Source organism: Oxyura jamaicensis, chromosome 2 (genome assembly GCF_011077185.1).
Source record: "Oxyura jamaicensis isolate SHBP4307 breed ruddy duck chromosome 2, BPBGC_Ojam_1.0, whole genome shotgun sequence".
NCBI lineage: Eukaryota > Metazoa > Chordata > Aves > Anseriformes > Anatidae > Oxyura > Oxyura jamaicensis.
Genome location: NC_048894.1, coordinates 59,504,050 through 59,529,390, shown reverse-complemented (window position 1 = coordinate 59,529,390; position 25,341 = coordinate 59,504,050). Strand labels below are relative to the sequence as shown.

Sequence of the window (25,341 nt, the reverse complement as noted above, 5' to 3'; positions counted from 1 at the left end):
TAATGATGTCGCCTTGTGCAGGACTAATGTTAACCACATTAGCTGTTAGGATACAGGACCAAAGGATAATTTTCCTACTTAAATTATTGTTGTTGGATTTATCTGCCTTTTTTTTTTCTGGGTTCCCAATACAGTAATTTTGCAAAGAGCTAACAGACCCATTCAAAGTGGGGAGGCTTCTGTAACATTCAGCTGGTTGACAAACTTCTTGGAACTGAATGTGAGGCTGTTTTCTATACAACAGACTTCTGTCAGCACAGCTGTGCTGGTTAGGAATGTGCAGAGGTGTGAACATTGACCGGTTTAGCTGTTTTGGCAGAAGCCATTAGCAACTATGCTATTATATTGGCAATTTTTATTTTTCCTTTACTGGTAAAACTGATCTGCTTAGAATTGCATTTCTGTAAGTGGTTTTACATTCTAGTATAAAGCATAATTTGTCCTGGAAAGCTGTATTTGCATAAGCAGTGCTTTACCAGTATATGGTGTACTGTTATTATTAGAATAATGAAGGGCTCTGGCATATACACAGATCAAACTTCCAAAATATATCAGTAATACAAACTAATAAGAAAAGGTTGGAAGCTGAAAGGAGACATGTTGAAACAAAGTTTTCTGAGAAACTGATGGGAGCTGACAGGCCCCCCACTCTGTTGGTGGGACTGGTATCCTTGTGTGGTTCAGATCTGACGTGAAGGTAGGCTTAGCTGAGTGCCTCTAAGTCTTTGAGTTTTCATGCTTCTGTCACCAACACGCCAGCAGCAGCTAGGGTGCATGTATTTTTGCTGTAAGTGATTGAGCTAACCTTTTGCTCTTGCATTAAACATCTTAGCTGAAAAGCCATGCTGTTTTTTTTCCGCTACTGTTTCTCCAGTCACATGTGGCCCGAATGTCCAAAATATTGTGAGTTTAGAGAAATGGTTGAAACTGAGTGCAGTTCTGAAACACTCTTGTGTCCTGTTCCTTGTTCAGTATGAGAAATATATACAAAGTTTAATGAACAAGTCATAATTCTTCCTTGCTTTAAAACTCAGTATTGACTTTCAGCTATAGAAGTAGTGGTTTTCTTATGACTTCATGCTCATTGCTTGTTCTTTCATCTAAATGTAAGCACCCTAAAATTAGCAATATTTTGTATAATATCTGAAACTTCAGGATTTTGGACTCTGTCCTAATGAAGAATACCAGAGAAGACAGCCTGTGAGTTGTAAGGTTTGACACTGGGTTAGTTTACAGTGAATGAAACCAGATTAGGCACTGAAATCCTGGGTATGAACAACATAGCAACACAGTACAATTGTGGAGACACTTACTGATGGTTTAATGTTTATTTTTCAGTAGCTATTACACTTGGACTGATGCCTAGCTAAGTTAACAGAAATAAAGCTGGAAGATTTTAGGCAGCTTCAGAAGCCATGCAATAGGCTTTTGTAAAGCCGTGCTTATTGTTCTTGAGTTGTAATATTCTAAAGAGAAGACCCAAGCAAAGATCACCAAGCATTTTTTGTTATTAATAAAAAGATCTCTCATCTGGTTTCCAAAGAAGTTCGTTTCAGGAGATAGTCATGTCTTGTAACCCTCTTTTCTTCTTTGTTGTTTTATTATTATTAATTTTTTTTTGTACGATAGACTTTCTATATGAGAGTTGCAGCATTTTTGTTTCTTTTACTATTTGAAATGTTGAGGCTTTGAGATTTCAGCAAAATAATGTATCAGTATGACTTACTAAGATGATGCAAAGTTCCCATGTCTTTGTTGTTGGACTTCACTGTATTTTCTGTGGATATTATTAGATTGCTAGGAAGACTGTAAGTAGCTGATGTTGACCTGAAAATGTTTCCTAGTATGCATATGGTCTTCATTACTTCTGATTTTAAAATACTGTGATAAAATAAATCCCTTTGCCAGTAGCTAAAAAAGAAAAAGAAAACAGTTTTGGGTGTAGAAGACACAAATTGTTGAAAAATAGCCTGTATTTTGTCATTTACAGAAACCGAAATGGTGGCAGTATCTGGCACTTTTCCATGTGCTTGAACATTAAAAGCATTCTGTATCCCTGTGTTTATGTTAGAGTTGGCCAAAACCCACTGATCTGCAAGTTGTCTTGTACAGAAAACTTCGTCATTAGAAGTTGCAGATTTTACTGCAATGTAAGGGTAATGAGAACAGGACTGTGTAAAACAGTCCTCCCATAAGTAAAAGTTCTTGTAAAGGAAAGAGAATAATCTGCTTGTGACTCATAGGACAAGAAGTGATTGTTTAAATGTAAATAAAAAAGAGTCATGTTAAAAGTTAAGAAAAGCACCCTCGTAGATAGAAGGCTTTCCTGCACTGGAGTAGCGTCGTTATGGATACTGCAAAGTCAGAATACAGGTACATTGTGGTTGTGTCTTGCAGTGAACCATGACCATCTTTTCAAAAGGAGAATGGCTGGGATTGGGAAGAAAAATTTTGTAACTTCTTCTAAGACAATACATTTTTCATAAGAATTCAGTGGAGCTACAGTTACCAGATGCTTGCTTACACAAAGCCATATTCTTCGTATGGTAAGATGGGCTATCAGGAATCATAGAATCATAGAATGGTTTGGGTTGGAAGGTACCTTAAAGATCATCCAGTTCCAACCCTCCTGCCATGGATAGGGATGCCACCCACCAGACCAAGTTGCCCAAAGCCCCATCCAACCTGGCCCTGAACACTTTCAGGGATGGGGCATCCACAACTTCTCTGGGCAACCTGTTCCAGGGCCTCACCACCTTCATAGTGAAGAATTTATTCCTTATATTTAATCTAAACCTATCCTTTTTTAGTTTAAAATTATTACACTTTGTTCTGTCATAACACTCCCTGAGGAAGAGTCTCTCCCCAGCTTTCTTGTAGGCCCCCTTTAAATACTGCTATTATGTACCTGCTCAGATAATATGATGTACAACTGTCAGACTTTTATTTCTCTCAAATTAACTTCATTGCAGTTTTGAAAAACTTCACAAGGTGATATCTCAAGATGATTAGTGTTGTCTAATTAAAGGTTTGTTCAGTTGTTTGGACATTCTTTTTCTGGTGTCCTCTTGTATGTTGTATATCATTTATTTTGAAGGTGTTTGTTTCTCATCAATGGGATATGAGTCAGAGAACTTCATTAGATGTTGCCTGTGTTAAGAAAATCTTTATAGAAGAAAAAAAAAACAAACAAACTAGGTTGTGCAGTTTTCCCCTGCAGGTACTTACTCTATGAAGGCAAATATTCTTTTCACATATGACTCTTCCTTAGAAGGCAACTGGAAAAATCTATTGTTAGAAAATTATTCAAGTTAGGCAATAAATAATGAGTCGTTGAACTAATCAGTTTATCTGTTTTTAGTAACCATATGCATTTTTTTTTGTTTGAGTGTTAAATTCCTGTAAATGATCAGTAACTATTTTATGTAATGATGCATAGTTTAATCAAGGAATCTGCTATCATTAAAAATAGTAGAGCTTACTTTCATATGTATTTCCAAGAAAAGGCTCTTTCAATTTTTCTTGTTGTTCATGTAGGCTCTAATGTACATATATGTCCTTTTGCCTCCATCTGATCTTCCAGAGCAGTTCATTTAAACTTTAAGCTGGGATTTACACTTCCACTATGTTTAAAAAAAAAAAAAAAAAAGTTGTATGAGGACTGCAAATTATATTCAGTTTACTGTTTGTGATGTCAGAAATCAGAGAGGGATGCTCATTTTTTGAACTAAGAAAGGATTGAGCTTATATTTATACAAGTAAAATGTACGTAAACCTAATGTAAAGCTATAATCAGACTCAAACAAAAAACAGTGAGGTTATTATGTTGGAAGAAAAGCCTGGAATTTTAAGAATATAGTGTATTACATATAACCTAATACTCTTCAGAAATTAAATCTTTAGGAACTAATTTTTAGAGATTTGCTTTGGAAAGTTTTGAGGAAATGTTTGAAAAAAAATCATACTGATTTTGAGCTTGTTTGACTTGCTTTTCTAGCTTCAACTTGTAATAATTAATGTCCTGTGAGGAACTATATATTTGAACTGAGAGGGAGAGTTCCTAGTTATAGCACGCAAACCCACATGTATGTCCAGAGATGGATGCAGTGAAGTACTCAGTCAAGGTTTGTTTCTTCCAGTAGATGTGGCTGCACAAAAGTGTAAGCAGTCACACCAAGTGAAGGTCTCTTGAGACCACTACTACTTTAGAAAGAATGTTAGCTGATTCAGGTGAGAAATAATTGTGTAATTAAGTAGTTACTTTAAAATTCTTTCAGAATCATGCGATAATCATGTACTTATCAATTACTGTGTACCTGTTGCTTTAGTGTTGATAGCTCTCTGACACTGTACTGCTTGCCCACAGCATTATAAATGTTCATGGAAAATGTACTCCACAGCCACCCTCTAGTTTTATACATTTTTTCACTACAGAAAAGCAAGATTGTTTGTATCTGTTGAGCTGAAATATGACATCTTTCCTTTGGCTTAAAAATCTTTCCTTTGGCTTATTCCCAACATTAGCCAGGGGTTTGTCCCAGACGTTCCTTCCCATACCTTGGTAGATTTGTTATATCTAGACGCAGGTGGGTAGGGGTATATCTATATCTAGACGCAGGTGGGTGGGCTTAAAGCAAAGCAGGTGGGACAACACAGAGGTTCATAGATGTAGTTCACCTTAGAACATAGCTAGTTTCTGTGGAAGTGTTATGACCTGGATGAGTCTGAGTGGATGTTTGTGCTGTACAGCTCAGAGTAGTTGACTTTACTATTTTAAAATTAGCTTTTACAGTGTAAGTATTTGGAGTCGTAAGATCAACTGTATTTGTATCAAGCAGGGGGCAAGGAGTGAGTTGTTACCTTTATGAGCATGTAGCTAGGAATATTTGTATTAACCCAAAACAATGGTGTGGAATTTAGGTTTGTCTGAGTCTCCTTGTGAGGGGAAGTTTGAATACTTAATCCAAGTGTCTTTTAAGAGCTTAAGCTTTTAACTGAAATTTTGGTTTCAGAAAATAGGGACTGAGTTTCACTTGATTCCCGAGGTCATGTAGAAGAGCACCTCTACATAGATTAGGAAGCCACTTCTGCCTTGAAATTCAGAGTATGACAGTTAAATTTCAGCTGACGTGGTTACAAAAATAAAAGCAATAAGAGCATCCTCTAGGTGATTACACTTTAGGTTATGGAGGCAACAACTGCTTTCTCGTGGCTTTTTTGGCATGTTGAAGGGCTAGAAAACACATCCCAGGAATTTGCAGACCTGATTACAAGCCTGTTGAAAACCAGACTTGCATTGTTTGAAACTGTCTGTGGCTGTGTCCCAGAAGTGTGGTTGGTGTTTTCAGAGGAGTTGAGTGAGGCTGGGTACCTGGATCACATGAAAATTGAATGAGCTGGACAACTGGCAGAGGCTAATGTTTGTCGCCTTCTTGTCTTTCAGTAGCTAAATCCTAGCAGGAAGTTCTGAATTTTATTTATCATTTTATCTTTGCCTTCCAATTTATAACACGTGACATTGTTTAATACAGGACTAGAATGTTTAAATCTGCATGTGTAAAAGCAATAAAGTAATTGGTATACTGTACACATTCACAGTCATTAACGGGGAAATGAAATGTATTTATCAGTTTCTGTTCAGATTTTTTACTTGCTGACTTGAGTTTATTTTTTACTCCTTTCATCTCCCCTGACAGTTTGCTCTGACTTCACCTTTTTCATATCAGTTCTGATCTCCTGTAAGCTTGCCTGCCCAGGAAGTTGTACTTCCTTTCCTTCTGACCAACACATGGCAAGCATTTTCCAAGTTGTTACTCGTTCTGCAAACGTCTTTGGCAGCTCTGACATTGCAAAGTTTCATATAATGCGTCTGTTAGATTTTGGCTTTTCTCATTATAGGGAATTTCTTGTGTTCTTCTGCTTGTTTCATTAATCTTTATTAAGTAAAGATGTAAGCTGTCTTTAATTGAATGTTTTCTTTTGGCAATAGAACAAGTCAAAAGGTGTTTCTCATTAATTTGTTATTCAGCAGGGATAGCCATCTATCTGGATTGAATTTGTGACAATGTTTAGTCCCCATTTGTAGAAATGCCGATGCTGAACATATTTCTCTATGTTTTGCTCAGAATATCCTATACAGACTGACTTTATAATGTCATTTGTCATGTGGGAATTGAGCTACAGGGAATTGGTCTGTGTTGACAGCATGTCTCCGTGTTGTTTTTTTCCTCTCCTTTTAGTACAATGTGTTTTATATTTTGTCTTATAAAGTTTTATCATGCTATCAAATCATGAAGAAGTGCAGAAATAATGGCTTTTGGTTTTCTCTAGCATATGATTCAAGTATTTTGGACAAAGGTCATCATGAGAAATGCTGACCTTTCTTTTTATAAAACAGAGTAGCATATTTGGACTTTTCCATAGCAGTTAATTGCTAGGCCATCATTAGCTTGAAAGCAAATGGTATTAAAGAAATGAGTATGTTGCACTAGTGCTTTTTCCTCCCTTCCAGTTTCTCTGCTTTTAGTTATGCATTATTGTATTTTTAAAATTTCTTTCTCTGTTGCTTTTTGGAAGGTGCACACTGTGTTTAAGTGACCAGTACACTCGGAAAAGTGTTAAAGTTAATCAAATATGAATCAATTGTACAACAACATCAAAAATGAAGAAGTATTTTTGTTAACTGTTATAAAAATCCCAAATGAATCAAAGGTTACCTACATAAAAATAGTGTTTTTGTTTTTTTTTTTTTTTTTTAAGGTGATTGTCATTTAAGTGATGATATTGTAACACATTGGTGTCTCTTTATCCCAGATGCTTGCATGCGGCTCCTAGTTGAACTGTTTTTATACACATGTTAGGAATTCTGTCATCATATCATCAGTAACTCCTAAGTAAGCAAACGGAGCGTCCAAATGCATGTTCAGAACACGACTTGGAATAGCATGAGATCTACAGACACATGGAAGTTTGTCTGGGACATAGTTGTTTATTTGGTTTGCCTGTTTTCTTAAAATTTATGAAGAATGCCTGCCATAAATGTAGCTAAAAATCCCACTGTCATCTGGCAAAAATGAATTAAAGCTATGTTGTAGCTGACATGGTATTATAAAGCTAAACCTGGGAAGATACATTAGGCTGTTTTTCTAACAGAGTTCTTTTTGGACACAGTTTTTGCTAGCATTTTTAAATTTAATGTGACATTTTTGAGCATCTGGCATTTGGCAGCTTTACTAATAATACTTTTGTGCAGCCTAACAGCTTTTACCGTTATTGCATTTTTCCTAATCTTCAGCCTGACCTTTCTCACTTCATAATATTTATTTCTGTCCCAGAACAGAATTATTTAGGGTGGATTCCAAACCAGAGTGTGTCTCATGTGATGAATATATTCTAACAATTTTGATTGTATTAAGTGGATAAACTAGCACTCGTTTGTTTTGACATTGGAAAGTTTGGGAAAAAAGTAACCCCATATGATGCCTGTAAATATTATCATTTTTTCCTGTGTTTTGTTTCAAAGCTTGAGAGCCATCACATGGCACTCGTACACTAGTCACAGAAATGATTACCTTCATGGTGTCAGAGGTGACTTCTGTTTCACACTAATTGGCCCCATTTCATCAGAGCAGGAATGTTGCTCCAACTCTGAAGTAGCAGCTAAGTTTTATTTCCCGATAAAGAGTGCCTTTATTAGTTCTTTCTGATCTGACTAGAAAAATCTGGGGAAAAGAAATAGTCTTTCCATTTGTCAGCAATTGTTGCAATGTATTAACAATGGTATGATTTAGTCAGATAATATCAGCGGTCTCACCTCTAGCTCTAACTGGATGGATGCCAATATATTGCCAATATTTGTGGGAAACTTGCTGAGACTCACTTTACCAAATAAATCTGCAATCAATTGCAGTTAGTGCTTTGCATAAAGTTACTACTTCTGTAATGCCCTCAATGAGTGATGCGAATCTTAATTTCTGAGTAATTTAGTGTTTATTTTGATGTAATTATTTTGCTACATAAATAATTTTTAGGCATCTTGAGCTTTCTCTTGTTGCACTATATTGAAAATTTGATCTTCAAGCAACTGCAGGTGTTTTAGAACAGCTGTGAGCTGCATTATTATTCCATCTTAGTTGCTTTTTCATCCTCATGCATTAGTTTATGCAACTGTAATTGTAATATACCCCCAAATTTGGTGTGTGTGTGTCAGTGAGGGGAAGATAGTGGAAAAAAGACGTATCCTTTATGTCATATTAAGTGTATCTCATTTTGAATATTCATACAATGTAAGTTATGATGCTGCATACTAACAAGAAGAAATGGGTGGCAGTCCTAAGGATATTAAGATATTCTCTCTGTAACATTTCAACTGCGAGTTTGTCTTAAGCCACATGGGAAGTTCTGAAAAACTGTGGATGCGAAATATATCCTCTACGGTCACTTTTCCATTCTTGACTTGCGTATCACAAGGGATACAGGATTGCCTGTGCAAGGCTATGGCATCCGCTTTGTAAATACTTTCCATAAAGGCCTTTGTTTCCTTTAAGCTAACACAAGGTAGCCAGCACAACTTGTTCTTTCATACTTGTCTCACATCCTGTTCATTTTAAGGTACTCTTTCATATGCAGAAGATAGACTTGGCTGAAGGCTCAAAACAGCTATAGGAAGATGTAGGTGGAAGTGATTTTGCTGAATAAACACGTGGTCCTTTTGTGGACATTTGCAGTTTGCGCTCTGGTGGTTTCAAATGCTTGCTATACAGGTATACGCTTTGAAGATGGCAATTCTTAGGAAGCACTTAGGAGATCCATCTGGGGGTTACCGTGTCCTGTGATCAGTTCAGCTGATTGAAAGTCTGTGCTCTCCTTCAAGCTTTATGTATTTGTATTCCTATTTTTTTCTAAAACATCTGCACTGTATTGTTCCATTGACCTGTGTAGTTTACTCAAATAATAATGTTCAGCTTTTTTTTTTTTTTTTTTTTTTGGGGGGGGGGGGGGGGGGGGTTATGAGATCTTTCATTTTCAGAAATAGATCTTTTGCAGTTAGATGGCTTCCTTTTATTCCAGGCGTTTCTGGGCCAAGCTATCTACAATGACAATGGATTTTTGTCCCCACGGTATCATTGTCAACTTAGACTTTAAATTAAAACCAGAATAATATATTTTTTCCTTTTAAATTTATTATGGCCTTTGAAAACCAATCAGAAACACCTTTGCAACCTGTGATTTTAACCAGAAAGACATCAAATAATCTTTTGTGTCTTGAAACCAGGCTGATGTAATGTGTAGAGAAGAACTTCAAATCTACATTTCTAAAATACCACTAGAAAAATGTGTGAAATATTGCCTGTCACCTTTCCTGAATTTAAGTGTTTAATTTAGTGTTTGCCTGTCTACATACTAAATGTTTAATTATCAGATGTTTTCTGTTTATGAAAATATTTTTGTGAGCAGATGTGTTGAGATGTCTTTTCTTTGTTAATAATTGAGGTCAGTGCATAATTTCTCACTTACTTCAACATGCTTTTCACTATTCAATTAAAGTTGTTTTGAGTATATTTTTTATTGAGCAAGATTTTGTTTTTGAAGTGGGCCTACACATATTTAAATGATTTTAACGCTACAGTTCATCTCAATGAGATAATAGTATATGCTTAGAGCTATTCAGAACATTTTGGGGTGGGTTAAATATTTTATTTGCAAATCCTGTTATGCTTGCAAATCAGCACACTGTTACTTTTTGTAAACTTGAGTGTGTAGGTATAAAAGGAAAGGCTACTAGTTGCTCTTTAGGATCTTCCAGTTAGGCAGTGCCAGAGAGAAACAATTTTAAATAAGAGTGAGTAAACTGGCAATTTTTTCTTCACTCTTTTGATTAGTAAAGTCAATAATATATAGATTTGACCATAAGAAAAATGTGAATCCTTTCTTCTGAAATATTTGTTCTGAGGCTACATCGATGAAGTCTGTGTTGGCTGTTGTATCCTGATATCCTTTGTAATACTGAGTGCAGAAAATGAGTTCCTTCTCAGCCTTGAACAACTGGGATCTGATGTCTCCCAGAAAAAATGTCCCAGCAGGAAATTAGGATATTCTGTAGTACAATGGGGGGAATTGGTTTGTTTGTTGGATATTGTTTTTCTTTGCATTATTTACTAAATACTGGGGTAGTAAAACACTTTAACTGCAGTTGGAAATGATGATTATTCTCTTGCAATGTATGTTAGGAGTCATGTATGAATTTTGTACATAACAACATTGGTCCAAAGGTAGGAATTGAAGAAGGTTCTCCCAGTACACTGTGTCTTTTACTTTTGTGCTGTAATCAATAAAGCCAATCTTGACTGTCACATCTACTAAACAGGCTCCTAGAAGATTATTCTGGGAGAATGAGAAATTTTTATCTTGCCAGTACATGATGATATATTTTTATTTTAATACTGTTCTCACAGCTGAGAGTGATATAGAAACATTGCATTAAAAGTGCCAGCCAAACTAGAATTCTTGTCTGTAACATATAGCTTCTAACAGTTTGCTCCTGTAATTAGGGTATTTCTGCTAGAGATTTCTGAAAAGAGAAAAGAAAGCATGAGAGTAGCTTTTGAATTTGTTACCTCTTTAAGGAGGAGGAGAAACTTAAATCTGCGACTTCTAAAGGCTCTGAGAATTTCTATTAGTTTACATAGGAATCAAACATTTTTGATTCCCTGTTGACTTCTGCCCTCTGTGCTGATGTTCACTAGTTCCATAAAAGGAAGAGCAAAAAGAAACCAGCCATGGAGCTTTGACCACTGTGTCATTGCATTGTACAGGCACAGTGCATTTACAATCTCCAAGTTCAGTCTAAAATTATTAGACTGAGAGGTGGTAATACCTGGAAGGGAGACAGAACTGATACCTGGATTTGGTAACTTCTTCAGCTGGATCTTCCTGATGTGGGAAGATCTTCTCGATGAAGATTTTTCAATAGTTGTTGAAAGAACATAATGAAGTAAAGAGGAGATAGGAAATCTATCCAGAATTAGGATCAAACTCCTCCTCATCTATCACATGATTAAAACAGCCACTTACTATTAAAAATGTGCAGGAATAAGTAGAATACAATAACATTCATTGGTTGTACAGTCTGGACAACTTGTGACCAGAAGCTGATGAGAAATATAAATTGGTTCAATTTCTTTTCATTCTAAAATAATAAGTGTTGTACTTGTCCTTGATTGAATTTCTATTTGCTCTTTTTCTGTTTTAGGTTATGGTCAGACTGGTCCAATGGTTCAGAGAGGTGGATATGACTCAATTGCAGCTGCTGTTTCTGGTCTCATGCATATCACAGGGCATGAGGTACAGTGCTCAACTTTCAAATTTAATAGAATCTCTGACATACCCTATAGTTACTAGTGTATGGAAGAAGCTAGTCTATGCTAACATATGTTATGCATGCCTTCCACAATCCAACAAGAGGCCTTACTTCTGTGAATCTGATAAAATTAGAGTACTTATGCCCTTGAGGTATTTCATGCCACGCCCACAAAACCAATGCCAAGGCCTGGGAAGCAGAAAATGGAAGAAAAAATGGTGTCCTAAATTTTTGGTGAATGAGTTATCAATAACATATGGTAATTTGTTAAGCAACTTGCAGACACTTCAAGAGCTATAAGAGACACGTTGACTGCAGGATAAGGGAACCATACTTGTATAGGAAGCCCCACCTGTGCTTTGATATAGTGAATACACCAGCCCCTTAAAAGAGGGAATTGTGAAGCCACACAGATAACTCTGGCAAAGCATCTTTTCAGTCATCCTGCCTGAAAATACCCAGAGACATGTCATTAGTGGCTCTGGAAAAGCTTTATGTACTGCTATTCCCACTGATATCCAAGATCTTTGTTAGCTGCAGCAGTGCAGGAAGCATTACAGAGGTAACTTAGTATCTGGATTCCAGGAATACATAGAATGTGTGTCTTTACCTCAGAGAAAAATGCTGGTGAAATAGGCATTTACTTAAGCCATTTTGAATCACCTACAGATGCAGGGAATATGGTCTCCAAATGTTATTTCTTAAGTAAGGTAGTACTACAAGTCTGTTCTCTGTGCCATAAATACTAGATAGTCCTCTGTGCTCCTGATAGTCTGGAATCAGTAGTGCAGATATTTGTAGTATGACACTTGCATGTGCTAAATAAACAAGGAGCTCATCAAATTTCTGTACTTAGTGTCAGATATTCATATTTATTGAGTGGGTTGTTGAAAGCTGACCACAGATGATCTAGACATTACTGTAGGACTGATATTCTGCCAGTATATTTGTTTTCTCCTGAGAACAATAGCAAAATAGCAGAATGCTGTGCTCCAGACAATTATTGTTACCAGTCATCTTTCTGAGGTGGAGCATTATTTGACTGGGGAAATTGAAGTATCTCATGCCCAGTGTCCTAAGACCACACGTTGCTGCTATGTTAATGCTAGATACTCATAGAGTGTTCCATCTCAAAACACAAGAAAATATAGTTGAACGTGCTCCTCACAGATGCTTCCCTTCAGATGTGTAAGGCACATATATATTAACCAATGATGGAGTACAGTAATTTTAGAGTTCAGTGCTTCTAATACAATGCCAGAAACTTCATGCCCACTTCAAAATGTACTGAACAAGGTTAGGTGGAAATATGAATTGTTAGAAATGGCAAATGTTATTAGTACCAGCTAAATAAAAGGGTATGGAGAGTGTGTTAAAAATGTTGAGGGGGAAAACAAACAAAACCCAAACAAAACACAAGACTCTTGTAAGGTTTTAAAATATGTAAATGACAGAAAATATAAGTGTTATGAGAGCAGCATTCCTCCATGGCATTTATGAAGATGGTTTTAATTAGAAGGTTGTGTTAAGACCTACACTGAGAATCCAGATGTTTGCTTTGCATCACCTCACCAGGACTTGAGGCAATGTAATCAAGAGTCATTTAATCATTGTTGGTAACAGTTTCATCTATTCACTGGGAGCTTTTAACAATTCATTCAAACTTAGTCATTCTCTTGCATGATTAAAATAAACATGCTAAAAATGCTTCTTATTTTTCTTCATTTGACATTGGTCATATATTTTATCAGTTTCTAAAAATCATTTTCTGATTTACAGATGGACAGTTTTGTTTCAAATACTTGAATAGTCAATAGCTCCAAAGATTCAAGCATGTCTTTTGTTGTGGTGAAAATTGACCAAAATGTTTTTAAAATCACACTGTATGCTTGCTTAAAATTTTACTGTTTAAAGTGTTATTTTAAAGTAAAATTCCCATGTTCTATATTTATACTTTTTTATCTATATCTCTGAAAAGGGAAGAAAAAGCTTATTTCAGTCAGCATGTAGAGAAATGGCCAAAGAAGAAAAAAGAATTTTGCTCACTTCTGTGATTTTTCCTCTATTAAAACTTGTTGTTTGTTGACTAGATAATGTGAATGTGTATACTGAAAATAACATGATGATCTGAAGCCCAGTAAACTAGATTGATTTACTTTTTTTCCTTACAGTAAATTGAAAATGTTAGTCTTGTGAACTGGTAAAAAATAAAATAAAATAAATAAATAAAAGAACAGATGATGTTTTTGTATTGCCTTGTGGTGTAGCTATTCATAATCAGCACAATAACATCAGTATAACGGTGCTCTGTGGAAACTTTCTTTTTGTAAACAAGCTCTTCAGTCTGCTTGCAGGATAGTCTTAGAGGTCTTAGCTGCAGTGGACAAACTGTGAGGTTGAGCAGCAGAAACAAAACATCTGCATACATCAGCGAGGGGCTTAGTTTTAACGTGTATTAATACATATTTAGAGGTCCTCATGAAGCATTTTAATAATAGGATACTAAAAGTTATGTTCTATACCTGACATTTTAAAAATGGAAAGAATTTATAGCAACATGAATTTTAGTTTAGAGACATTCCATGTTGTGAGTTTGACTTTATTCCAGCCATCTGGCTGCTGATTTAATGTCTAAGAAAGCAGTTTACTGTTGCAGATCATTTAACTTTCTTGGGTAGTGAGTGGCCATGCCTCCAGTGAGTAAAGTCTAAATAGTATTCCATGAAATCTGTGTATTACCAACAGCGGGGTTTGAGTAAAACTTCTGTGACAAAATTGATGGTTTGTAACTTACTTTTTCCTGCAATGCTTTATATAATACTACTTGTGAGGCATTGAAGAGATCACAGTGGAAGAAACTAAGAAGAAAGTTTCTGACTAAAACGAGTATTTTTCCAGTTACCTTTTTTGTTAAGGATATAGCAAAGGAAGAAAAAATATAATATGAAAGTGGAATGTACCAAAAATACACAACAGTATCACATTTGGCACATAGTATAAAACTCTTGAATGCGAGATTATGTGCTTTTCTACATAATTATCAAGATCTGAGGGAAGATTCTCTCATAAAGAAATTTTGTATGTCTTTTTTACTTCTTTGCTAAGAAATAGCTGTTACTGAAATAGTGCTGACTATTTTTGAAAGATTTCCAAGTAAACTTCTGAATCTTGAAATCAAACTGTCTTTTGCAATATTACAATTAAAGGCACAAACTTTGTGCTAGTGGTGTAGCTGATCATACTAGTTTGTGCCAGTGTTTTTGCTGATCATACTAAACCAAGCACATTCAGTGTAGAGTAGAATTGCTATCTTTAAACTATTTTCATGTGTAGATAGGGGGACTTGCATGGAATTCAAGCTGTTGTAGCTTTTTCAAGCTAATGTATTTGACTACCTCTGTATTAAAAATGTTATGACACCTGTGAAATCTAAAATTCTAGTATGTATGAAAATTTACAAGCAACAGAGTGAATGTTTCTGTTGCTTGAAACAGAGTTTCAAGCAACAGAGTAGAAATGAAAGTTGATGCTGCAGGCCAGATTTTTTTTTTTTTTTTTAACATAAATTAAAATATGCTAAAAGGACTGAGTTTACACTAATGACACTTTTATTGTCTTGGAAGACATAATTTATAGATACTTTATTGGCTAAACACCACATTCAAGTTTTGTATTTGATGAACAGAAAGTTTGTACTTTAACATATTCAGATATATTAGTGTCAGAAGAATATTCCTTTGAAAATTTCATTGACTCATTAGGGCAATAACTTGTACATAATTAAATGAAAAACAATTTGGATGCAAGTTCCCTTTAGATCTCTAAGTGGACCATTACACAGAATGTTAGATATCTTTACGGTGGTGCAGCCTATTTAGTAAGCATTCTTTCTTGCTGAAGAAGCATTTTTGTTTTACTGAGCACAGAACAGCAAGGCATGATTGGGATCTACAGTACCAGAGGGGCCATTCTTCAACTTAAAAACAAACAAACTGCAACAAAAGAGTATTCATTGTATACAGATATGAGCTGTTGAAAAAATATAGCCATTGCTGGTTCATATTAGCTTCAGCAGTTATTTCCCATCTGTAAAGACTACTGGACTTAGAATACTTTTATTAAGCATGTCATTTCAAAACAATTTCCATTTCTAAAGGATCATTTTTGTATTGCTGATGTAAATTTGGGAAGAGACATATGTCTTATGTCAAATAAAAAAAAAAAAGCCATGTGTTGTTGCTATCATGGGGACAGATTGTGTTGACAAATCGTAAGGAATTTAGCAAACAGCAAAAGTCGAGAATAAAAGTGTAAACTGGTGGTAACGTTGAGAAATAGCAAAGCACAGTGTCAGAAGAAATGGTCTGCTTTATGGAATGGATCTTCTGTTCAAAAGAGCAAAGTACATGTCCTAGGGCTGACCCTAACTGGAATTCAACACAGCCTAAGAGCCACGGCCTAAACCACTTTCTCCCTGACCAGAGGCTACACTTTGTTCTTCTACTAGAACAGTAACGTCACTTTATGGTAGGGAGAAAGAGCTTTGCTTTAAAATCATTTGTTTGAATAAAATATATTGTATAGGCCCTTATTTTGCTTGGGGAACTAGTATAGTGTTGCCACAGAAGTACTGTGGTGTGCTGTCAGAAAATCCACCTTTGATGAGAGGTTTTTCCAACAAAGAAAGGTTTATCTGTATGTATGGAGCTTCATCTAAAGCAGCTTAATATCCCTTGTTCAACAGGACAGAGATATATATATTTTTTAAAATAACCTATTTCATAGTAGTAAGAGCATGCATCCTGTCACAAAAAAGGCACAGGGTGGACATTAAAAGCTGATTAAGTTGAAAAATGGCTGCCACTCAATTAAATTGTTAGACATAACAAAGAGGAATGGAAATTGTTCAGGCTGCTACAGAGTTATAGAATGTGGAGGGTTAGCATGGAGTTAAAGCCAATGTTTAAAATAACATAGCAGTACAGAGCTAGTAGTTTGATTTCTTGATTAAGGGGAAATTGTGAAAATATTTTTATAAATAAAAGTTAACTTTTTACAGAGGCAAAGGAAGCATTAGCCTTAAAAGTTTAGGTACTTGGGGAAGGAAGCACTGGAATCAAGGACTGAGAAGACAAATTCAAATGCAGCAGTCTATTAAAATAACTGTGTTTTTTACATCTTCAAAGTGCAATTTTCTCAGTTAAGGTTGAAATCAATTGCACTTTAAAAATATTGGAAATTGTTTTCAAACTAAGGAGACTGAGAAGAGCAAAGAACTATGGTTCTGCCATGCAAGGAGTTATGTACCTGGGCCAATGTACTGTGGAAATCCTTTAGACCTTTGGCTTTCACTCTGCTGTCTCTTTATCTCTTTCCTTTTTGTATTCATGAGTGGAAGCATTGATGATATTAGGGAAAAAAGTAGCATAAAAATCATTTGTAATTTGCAGGCTTTACAGCATCTTCAAGTATGGAATTGTGTGGATACTGCAAGAGTATCTTTTTCAGAGGTAATTTTTATTTCATTTCACTCAAAGATACTCAGCCTCTTGCTGGTTGCAATGCAGATCCATGTAAACACTTTTAAGACAAGTCTTATTTAGAATGTACTATAAGCAAAGTAATATTTTGCCTTTTCTTGATTGTTTTTGTTTGTTTCTTTTGGTTTCATTTTTTTTTTTTAATTTTTTTTTTCTTTAGGAGGGTGAGCCAGTTAAAGTAGGAGTAGCCATGACAGATCTTGCTACTGGGTTGTATACATGTGGAGCAATTATGGCTGGTTTGCTTCAGAGGTATAAGACGGGGAAAGGACTGCACATTGACTGTAATCTCATGTCATCTCAGGTAGGAGTTTTTTTTTTTTTTTTTAAATAAAGCTTTTAGTTGTATAGATGTTTGAACGTAAAACCCACCTTTTTACTATGAATTAAAGAAAATGAGTAGGTACAATTTTTGACAACAATAATAATGGTTTCATTGACAGTTTCTATATTCTACTGCTCTGACAGTGACTGTTTTATATGACATGTTTATAATTACTACAGCAATGTATGGTTTTCACTTTTTACAAAGGACCTCCATGTTCTTTGAAAACATAGGTTAATCAAGGTTTATGATCTCCAAGAGACAATAAGTAACAATTGTAGTAGCAAGTTGGAGAAAGGCAAGCATAAATGGTGAAACCAGGTGTTGGGAAGGGGGCCTTGGCACTTGGCAGTATAACTACTGTAGCAATTGAATGTCTTGAACAAAATTGCCCAAAGTTGTCAAATAATCAAGTATCACCAAAGTATCATAGAACCACAGAATGGTTTGCATTTAAGGGACCTTAAAGATGACCTAGTTCCAAACCCCCTGCCATGGGCAGGGACACCTTCTGCTAGACCGGGTTGCTCAAAGCCCCATCCCACCTGGCCTTGAACACTTCCATGGCGCATCCACAACTGCCCATTTGTTCTCTGCCCAGCCTGTATCTGTGCTTGGGATTGCCATGATCCATGTGCAGGTTAAGTAATCTAATCTGGAATATCTGCCTTCTATTTCTGGGAATTCAAGAATAATGTAAGTATGAAAATGCAGCATTTTCTATAGGTGCATTTAAGAGAAATCTCATCAAATTTGTAAAGACAAAGATGTTTTGATGATGACAATAATACAGCTAATAATGAAAACTTTTAAGTTGTGTTTGAACATTTAAGCACCATTGGTATAATGATTTATACTTCATGAAAATAAAGTGATGTTGGTACAAGGTGTACATGATGAAATTATATGTTGACTTGCTAATGTAAATATCTTCTGGTAGAAGCAGGGAACATGATTATGTAGGAATATTTGTGTACATTTTAAAATATATGTCAAGACTGTATGTGCTACTTATCAAAGCTATAATAATGCTCTATTATTTCCTTCTTCTCTATTCAAATGTATGTTTGTTTATAATGCTCTTAATTTCTTTAAATCATAATATCTGTAAGTACAGCTGGGAGATGGTACAGTGCCTGTTGCACAACCTGCTCTAAGTTGGCCCTGTTATGACCAGGAGGTTGGACCAGATGACGTCCAGAGGTCCTTTTCAATTTATATCATTATATGACAATGAATGAGACTTGGAAGGTTTCACTCATTTTAAAATCTACTTAAATGAGATCTGGAAAGGAGGGGAAATGCTTACTTAAATTAACATAGAATTTTTAATTTGTTTCAGAAAATTTTGTAAGGACTGAATCCTTTATCAAACTTATTTTTATTTGTAAATGTTGTGTCTGGATTTGCAAAATGTAGTAAGCAGTGTAGAAAAATATTTTAAATATATATTTAACTCTTATTAATTCTTTTTTTATATGGTAGTATTTTTTATTTTAAGATTTTTATAGTGTTTTATATTACTGCATTTTTTTTCTTAATATTCTCACTTCTAATTTTATTAAAGTACTTCCAGTAGCTTTCTGAGTTATTCTGTTATTTCTTCTGCTGCTGTTTGTCTTTTTAATGGATTCTTCTGAATTTCTTGTATTTAGTGGAGTCCCTCAAGTGCTGATACTGGGACCAGTGTTGTTTAATATATTCATCTATGACTTGGATGAGGAATGGAGTGTGCTGTCAGCAAGTTTGCTGATGACACTAAACTGGGAGGAGTGGCTGACACTCCAGAAGGCTGTGCTGCCATCCGGCAGGACCTTGACAGGTTGGAGAAGTGGGCAGGGAGAAACATAATGAAATATAATGAAATATAATGAGGACAAGTATAGAGTCCTGCATCTGGGCAAGAACAACCCCAGGCATCAGTATAAACTGGGGACTGCCCTGCTGGAAAGCAGTGAAGGAGAAAGGGACGTGGAGGTCCTGGTGGACAGCCAGATGACCATGAGCCAGCACTGTGCCCTTGTGGCCGAGAAGGCCAGTGGCATCCTGGGGTGTATTAGAAAGAAGTGTGGTTAGTAGGTTTAGAGAAGTTCTCCTCCCCCTTTACTCTGCCCTGGTGAGACCACATCTAGAATATTGCATCCAGTTCTGGGCCTTTCAGTTCAAGAAGGACAGGGAACTGCTCGACAGAGTCCAGTGCAGAGCCACAAGAATGATTAAGGGGGTGGAGCATCTCCCCTATGAGGAAAGGCTGAGGGAGCTGGGTCTCTTTAGCTTGAAGGGGAGACTGAGGGGTGACCTTATTAACATTTATAAATATGTAAAGGACAAGTGTCAGGAGGACGGAGCCAGGCTCTTCTAGGTGACACCCAGTGATAGGACAAGGGGCAATGGGTATAAGCTGGAACATGGGAATCTCCACTTAAATATGAGACAAAACTCTTATGGTGAGGGTGACAGAACGCTGAAACAGGCTGCCCAGCAGGGTTGTAGAGCCTCCTTCAAAACCTTCCTGGATGCATTCCTGTGTGACATGATTTATGTGTTCCTGCTCCGGCAGGAGGATTGAACTAGATGATCTTTCAAGGTCTCTTCCAATCCCTAATATTCTGTGATTCTGTGATATTTTATCAAAAGCCGAAAGTAGTAAGAGTTAAAGCTAGGTGTTGGTGTAATTCACATTTCACCTTCCTTTGTCAGCAAAGGTCTTTAGGACCTTTTCCATTGGTTAAGACAACTTTAGCCATGCAAAAAAAGTATTCTATCTTTGTGAAATTTACATCTCTGTTCACATCATCATTTAGAGCTATTCATTGACATACCCAAGAAAGGGAATGAGCACTTGGATGCATGTTGGTGAACAAAGCATGATCTGTGGTGTTTGACTTCTTATGTGCACAGCTGAAAAAACAAAAGTGTGAAGGGGATTTTTTTTTTTTGTATTTTTGCTTTTATATATATTATCTCATTTTATACTTGTTATTAAGTTATTTATATAAAAGTGATTAAAGAGTAATTCCATGCATGGGCACTCTAATTCCAAAATCAATGTTTTTATTTACCTCAAACTTGGGAAAATTAAAATTAAGTAAGTCGATATTTTGGAGTAGAATATGTGTATGAGTTGTTATTCAGAAAACAGTTATTTTGTTTTAAATAACCCTGCTACCTCAGTACAAATTAACTCTGGGGTGTTGGGCCAAGACTGTAATGAGAACATTTATGTAATTGGAAAAAATATTTTTGGATGAGATGACGGGGTAAAAAAACCCAACACCAAAATGTGTTTAATCCCATTAGAAATATGTTAAAATAATTGAAGAAAAAATATAACTGACAGCTGAGTCTCTCTGAGAACATCTAGTAGTTCTGGTTCATCCATCCGTCTGTCCTTCCTTCCTTCCCAAAACTATTGTTTACTTGTAAATCTTTAAAGGTCAATGTCATCAAAGACGAGAAAAGAACAAAATTTAAATAGTGTTGAAAAAAAATTGCTCTTAGTACTTCTTGTGGTAATGTTTTACAGGGAAGTTAGACAATTACTATGGTACAATCAGGTTTTTGAAAGATCCATGCTTTTAGAGCGATTATGTTTTTAGCATGCTGAGATATCTAAAGCTAGCTCTTTCTGTGATGAATGTTTAAGAATAATATGTCTTTGAAATCTCTTATGGATGCTGTCAAAACAATAAGGAACCTGAAGTTGTAGACTTAAAATTCTGGTTGTTGTTGATTGTGGATCTAGATGTCAAATAAATGCATCATGATAACTTTTCCTTCAGTGTGGGTTTCAATGGAGTGTAGTTATTTTTTAATGAGGAAAAAAAAAATCTTTTTTTTTTTTTTTTTTTTTTCTTTTCAGTGTGCTAAACAAAAGTGCTGCTGAAATGTCTTCTTATTGTTATGACAGCAGGGACCTATAAGAAACTTTTGGCTTCTGACAGCATTTCATGCACTGATCTGATATGCTTATACCTTTTATACATCCCTTCACCTGAACTGGGAATTCTGAAACAAGACCATAAATATAAAAGTAATTAGTATCTTTTATATAATCTCTCTCTCTCTCTCTCTCTAGTATCTTCAGTGAGAGGTATTGCGGCCTTCCAGTGCTTAAGGGGATCTTAGAGGAAGGATATGGATGAACTCTGTATCAAGGAATGTTGTGATAGGACAAAGAGGGTAGGTTTAGATTAGATATAAGGAACAAATTTTTCACTATGAGTGTGGTGAGGCACTGGAAGAGACTGTCCAGAGAAGATGTGGATGCCTGATCTCTGGAAGAATTCAAGGCCAGGCTGGATGGGGCTTTGGGCAACCTGGTCTAGTAGAAGGTGTCCTTGCCCGGGGGGCGGGTTGGAATTAGATGATTTTTAAGGTCCCTTGCAACCCAAACCATTCTATGATTCTATGAAAACAAAACAACAACAACAACAAAAAGAAAACCCAGGGATTATATCACATAAATGCTAGGAAACTCCTGAAAAACAATTGGTACATTTTATAGCAAGAAACCTTACATGTACATGCCCATCTGTACCTGTGCTATTACTTTTCTGCATGCCTTATAGAAATGCAAGAGGCTTCCTTTTTGTATAGGGGGATGCTTTTGATGTTATTACTTGCACAAATATGCTAATGACAGAGCACTGAACTGAATTCATCTATCAATGAAGCTTTTTAAAGAAATCTCCCTCTGACAGGCAAGTTTGTTTATTATTTGACTGGTCTATGTAGAAAAAGTATCCGATAAGTGAAATAATGTTCCCTAAAAATGTTATTTATAGAATATCTTAAAATATATCTTGCTTTCAAAGTCTTTATATCAAGCATTTTTGCCCAATATAGCAGTTTATTACTATTAAAGAAGATTTCTTTCCCCACAGCAAAACAGAATTCTAGGATTTTACCGACAAGAGTTACAGTGACCACTAGAATGTGGTCTTGCAGTGAGCACAAACTTTCTATATCTATCATCTATAAACTTTTAACCCATGTCATACAATTCCTTTGAAATTTTTGAAATCAGATGATTTACAGTTCTCAGCTCCAGACCTTTCAGTGTCAGCATCTAAATAGTGTCCTTTAGATGATGCTAGTAAATAAGAAGGAAGTGGGTTTTGGATTTGGTTCCAATTATGCAATTGTGCCTTTTCTTCTGTTGTGGCTTAAAAAAAAAAATCTCTTGGAAGTTTTAATATCCTTCCTGTATTTAATTACAACCAGGCTCCAACAAATACTGTAATAAGTTGGTTTCTCTTGGATTGAAAATCTGCAAGAAGTATTTTACATTTAACATTTCTACAATTCTGGAATGTAATTTTTTCCAGATTCCAGAGACAGGATAATGCAATTAATATTGTTTGTATTAAATAATTAGTCATCAGACATTTCTCTGCTTCTTCTTATTATGTTTTAATTTGTATTTGTTAAAGGAAACTCTTCATCTTCTCCAAATTTTAAAGTGACCCTGTAAAAACCTAGCAATTTGTCATAAATTAGTTTTCAGATCCTATCTCTATGCTTTAGTGTGGCATTTAGTTTATTGAGAAAATGGTGAGGTTTAGAAACTATTAGTTTTTGTATTTGAATCCGTTTTTCCCAAAAAGTATGTGTTGAAGGCATATCTGTTTAAGGTGCTTTGAGTGCTCTCTATTCAGAGCTTTCATGATGTCTTTACAAATTATTAAATATAGGTGAAACCAGTAGTGATTGCATGCTGCCCATAGGGCATATATGGCATAATGGGATTCCTCGGCAGTAAGTTGTGTGAGAAATATCAGTCCTGGGACTTGGGTGCTATTCAGGTTATTGTGGTGGTAGCTTGTTGCTTCTCTGCTTGATAAGTTACGAGTTCACTGAATACAGAATGTAAATTTTCCTTTTCCAGAGGCCATTGTTTCTGGTGATTTCAGAAGCCAGCCAGCAGGACTCTTACACGGTTGTCATATTTTGTCTATGGTTTGAATGAAGAGTTTTTTTGCAAGCTTATAAAACATCCTCTTTGCCAAATATATTCTGTCAAGTTATAAAAGTGTGTATGCACTGTATGGAGATGTTTTGTCTTTTTCATGACACAGCTCTGATATGGAAAGATAATAAAATCTAAATTAAAACAAGTGTTTCTTTACATATATACAGTGCCTCAGACTCTATTCTTCAAAATTTCAGTTGAGGACCTCAGTATAACTGAGAACAGAAGTTATCCCTCAGGGTTTTAAGTGGCCAGAATTTTATTGAAGTAGACCAGAAGACCACACTAACATGACAGTAACTCAGTTTAATATTGGCCTCTGTGGAATGTGTGTTGTGATTTCTAATGACTAGTTAGTCGTTGGTAGATCATACTCCAATTGCATCTTGGATTTAGTGGCTTTCTTTTGCTGTAAACAGAGTACTTAGCCAGATTGCAAGGGAAATTTCTTCTTCATCTGCTACTTGACAGTGAAGTCTGTGCCTTTTTGTCTTTGCTACTATTGTTTCTTGTGCTAATGAAACTAAGCCTGAATGTGTTACAGCTTCAATTTTTTTCTCTGGAGCTACCTCTGTCATCAATTAGAGAAAGACTAAAAAGGAGATAAGAAAAAATATGCCCACTTAATACACACAAAAAAGCCAATTATCTGGAGTGGGAAAGGGGGAGAGTTTGAAGACAAAAGAAGATATTTCTTTTAATGAATTTATTATTTAGATGACCTTTTAATATGAGTGCTATTTTGGAAATGGAATCAAGATGTTTATTGTAGTTTATTACCAACAGATCATATTTTGGGATCATGCTAAGTATTAGGAGAAAAGGAATAACCTGAGTAGTTCAAAAGAAATGGCAATGATATAAGCAACCAGTATCAGAATAAGTGTTCAAGGCCAGGTTGGATGGGGCTTTGGGCAACCTGGTCTAGTGCGGGGTGTCCCTGCACATGGCTGGGGAGGTGGAATTAAATGAGATTTAAGGTCCCTTCCAACTCAAACCGTTCTATGATTCTACACTTCTGGTTATGCTGAAGGAATGGTAACTAAGGTTTGAGCAGTGCTTAATGTGACCATCTCAGATAGCTCTGACTGACTTTTTTTATTTTAAAGATGAAGTAAAGGATGATGCTGGAACAAATTTGGACTAATGACTTTTTTTGGTCTAATGGAGTTTGGCTGCCATGACTGTATTTTGCTTTGTATTATTCTGTACAGTGTTGTTTCCAGCTCATCAGTTAAATTGTAAACCCTTCAGTGTAGTGACATGCTTAGGACAGAGGTTATGATTCATTATTTTCATATTATGTTATAGTGAAAGCTATATAAAAAAGTATACATATATATATAAAGTATATATATATATAAAAGAATTGAAAAATTCTACCTAAAAGTCTGAGTTTAGCTATTGGTAAAAATACTTTGCCTTCTTTGGAAGGAATATTTGTAGTACTAGATTTCTGTGATGAAAATTATGTGAAATTATTTTGTAACTTAATTGAAGCTTACTCTGTAATATCTCCCTTTTTTCTTTCTTTCTTTCTTTTTGGTACTAATTAAATAATTTTCTAAACCTGTTAAGGAAAAATGTCCTTTTTCAGAGAAGCATGTACAAACTTGTCACTATTCAAAATGTCATGCAAAAATGCCATATTTTGACTCCAGACACATTGGTAATACTAACCTCAATTTTTTCTCAAATCTAATAGGACTTTGGACCATGTTTCTTTTTGAGTTGTATGTGGCTTAACAGCTCCGTAGATGAACCCTGTTTGTGTTGCAGACAGCATTACAGTGCTTAAAAAAGCAAGGTGGACAAATGAATGGAGGGTGTTCGTTATATTCCTGTGCCTCTGCAACATCAATCTCATGCATTGAAATATGTGCTATTTCTAATATTTCATTCAATTGCATATGTCTGTTTCTTGTGTCATTCCTGTAGTGCATTAGCATAGAAGTACTTAATGGGCAGCATCCAAAGATCTTGTAGTGTTACAGCTAATGCCAGTGTTGTTCTGCTGAGGTAATGCAATACATGACTTTTTCTGCTACCCATCTCCCTCTATTTCTGTGTACTTTGTGTGCAGGAAGATATTGTTATTGCAGCTTATGCAAGAGCAGTTGAAAGCAAAGTTCCCCCCCCCCCC

General features: G+C 35.6%; 1 protein-coding gene across 9 annotated transcripts in view; it reads left to right on the top strand.

The window, feature by feature from the left end:
• Window positions 1-25,341, top strand: part of SUGCT (succinyl-CoA:glutarate-CoA transferase) — a 325,562-nt gene that overhangs the window by 29,019 nt on the left and 271,202 nt on the right. For 7 of the 9 annotated variants that reach the window (XM_035318765.1, XM_035318773.1, XM_035318767.1 and 4 more), the window contains 2 exons: window positions 11,252-11,343; window positions 17,060-17,203. In XM_035318765.1, coding sequence (XP_035174656.1) covers window positions 11,252-11,343; window positions 17,060-17,203 — 236 coding nt within the window. The remainder of the gene's footprint in view (window positions 1-11,251; window positions 11,344-17,059; window positions 17,204-25,341) is intronic. The other 2 variants (XM_035318769.1, XM_035318772.1) reach the window with 1 other exon arrangement.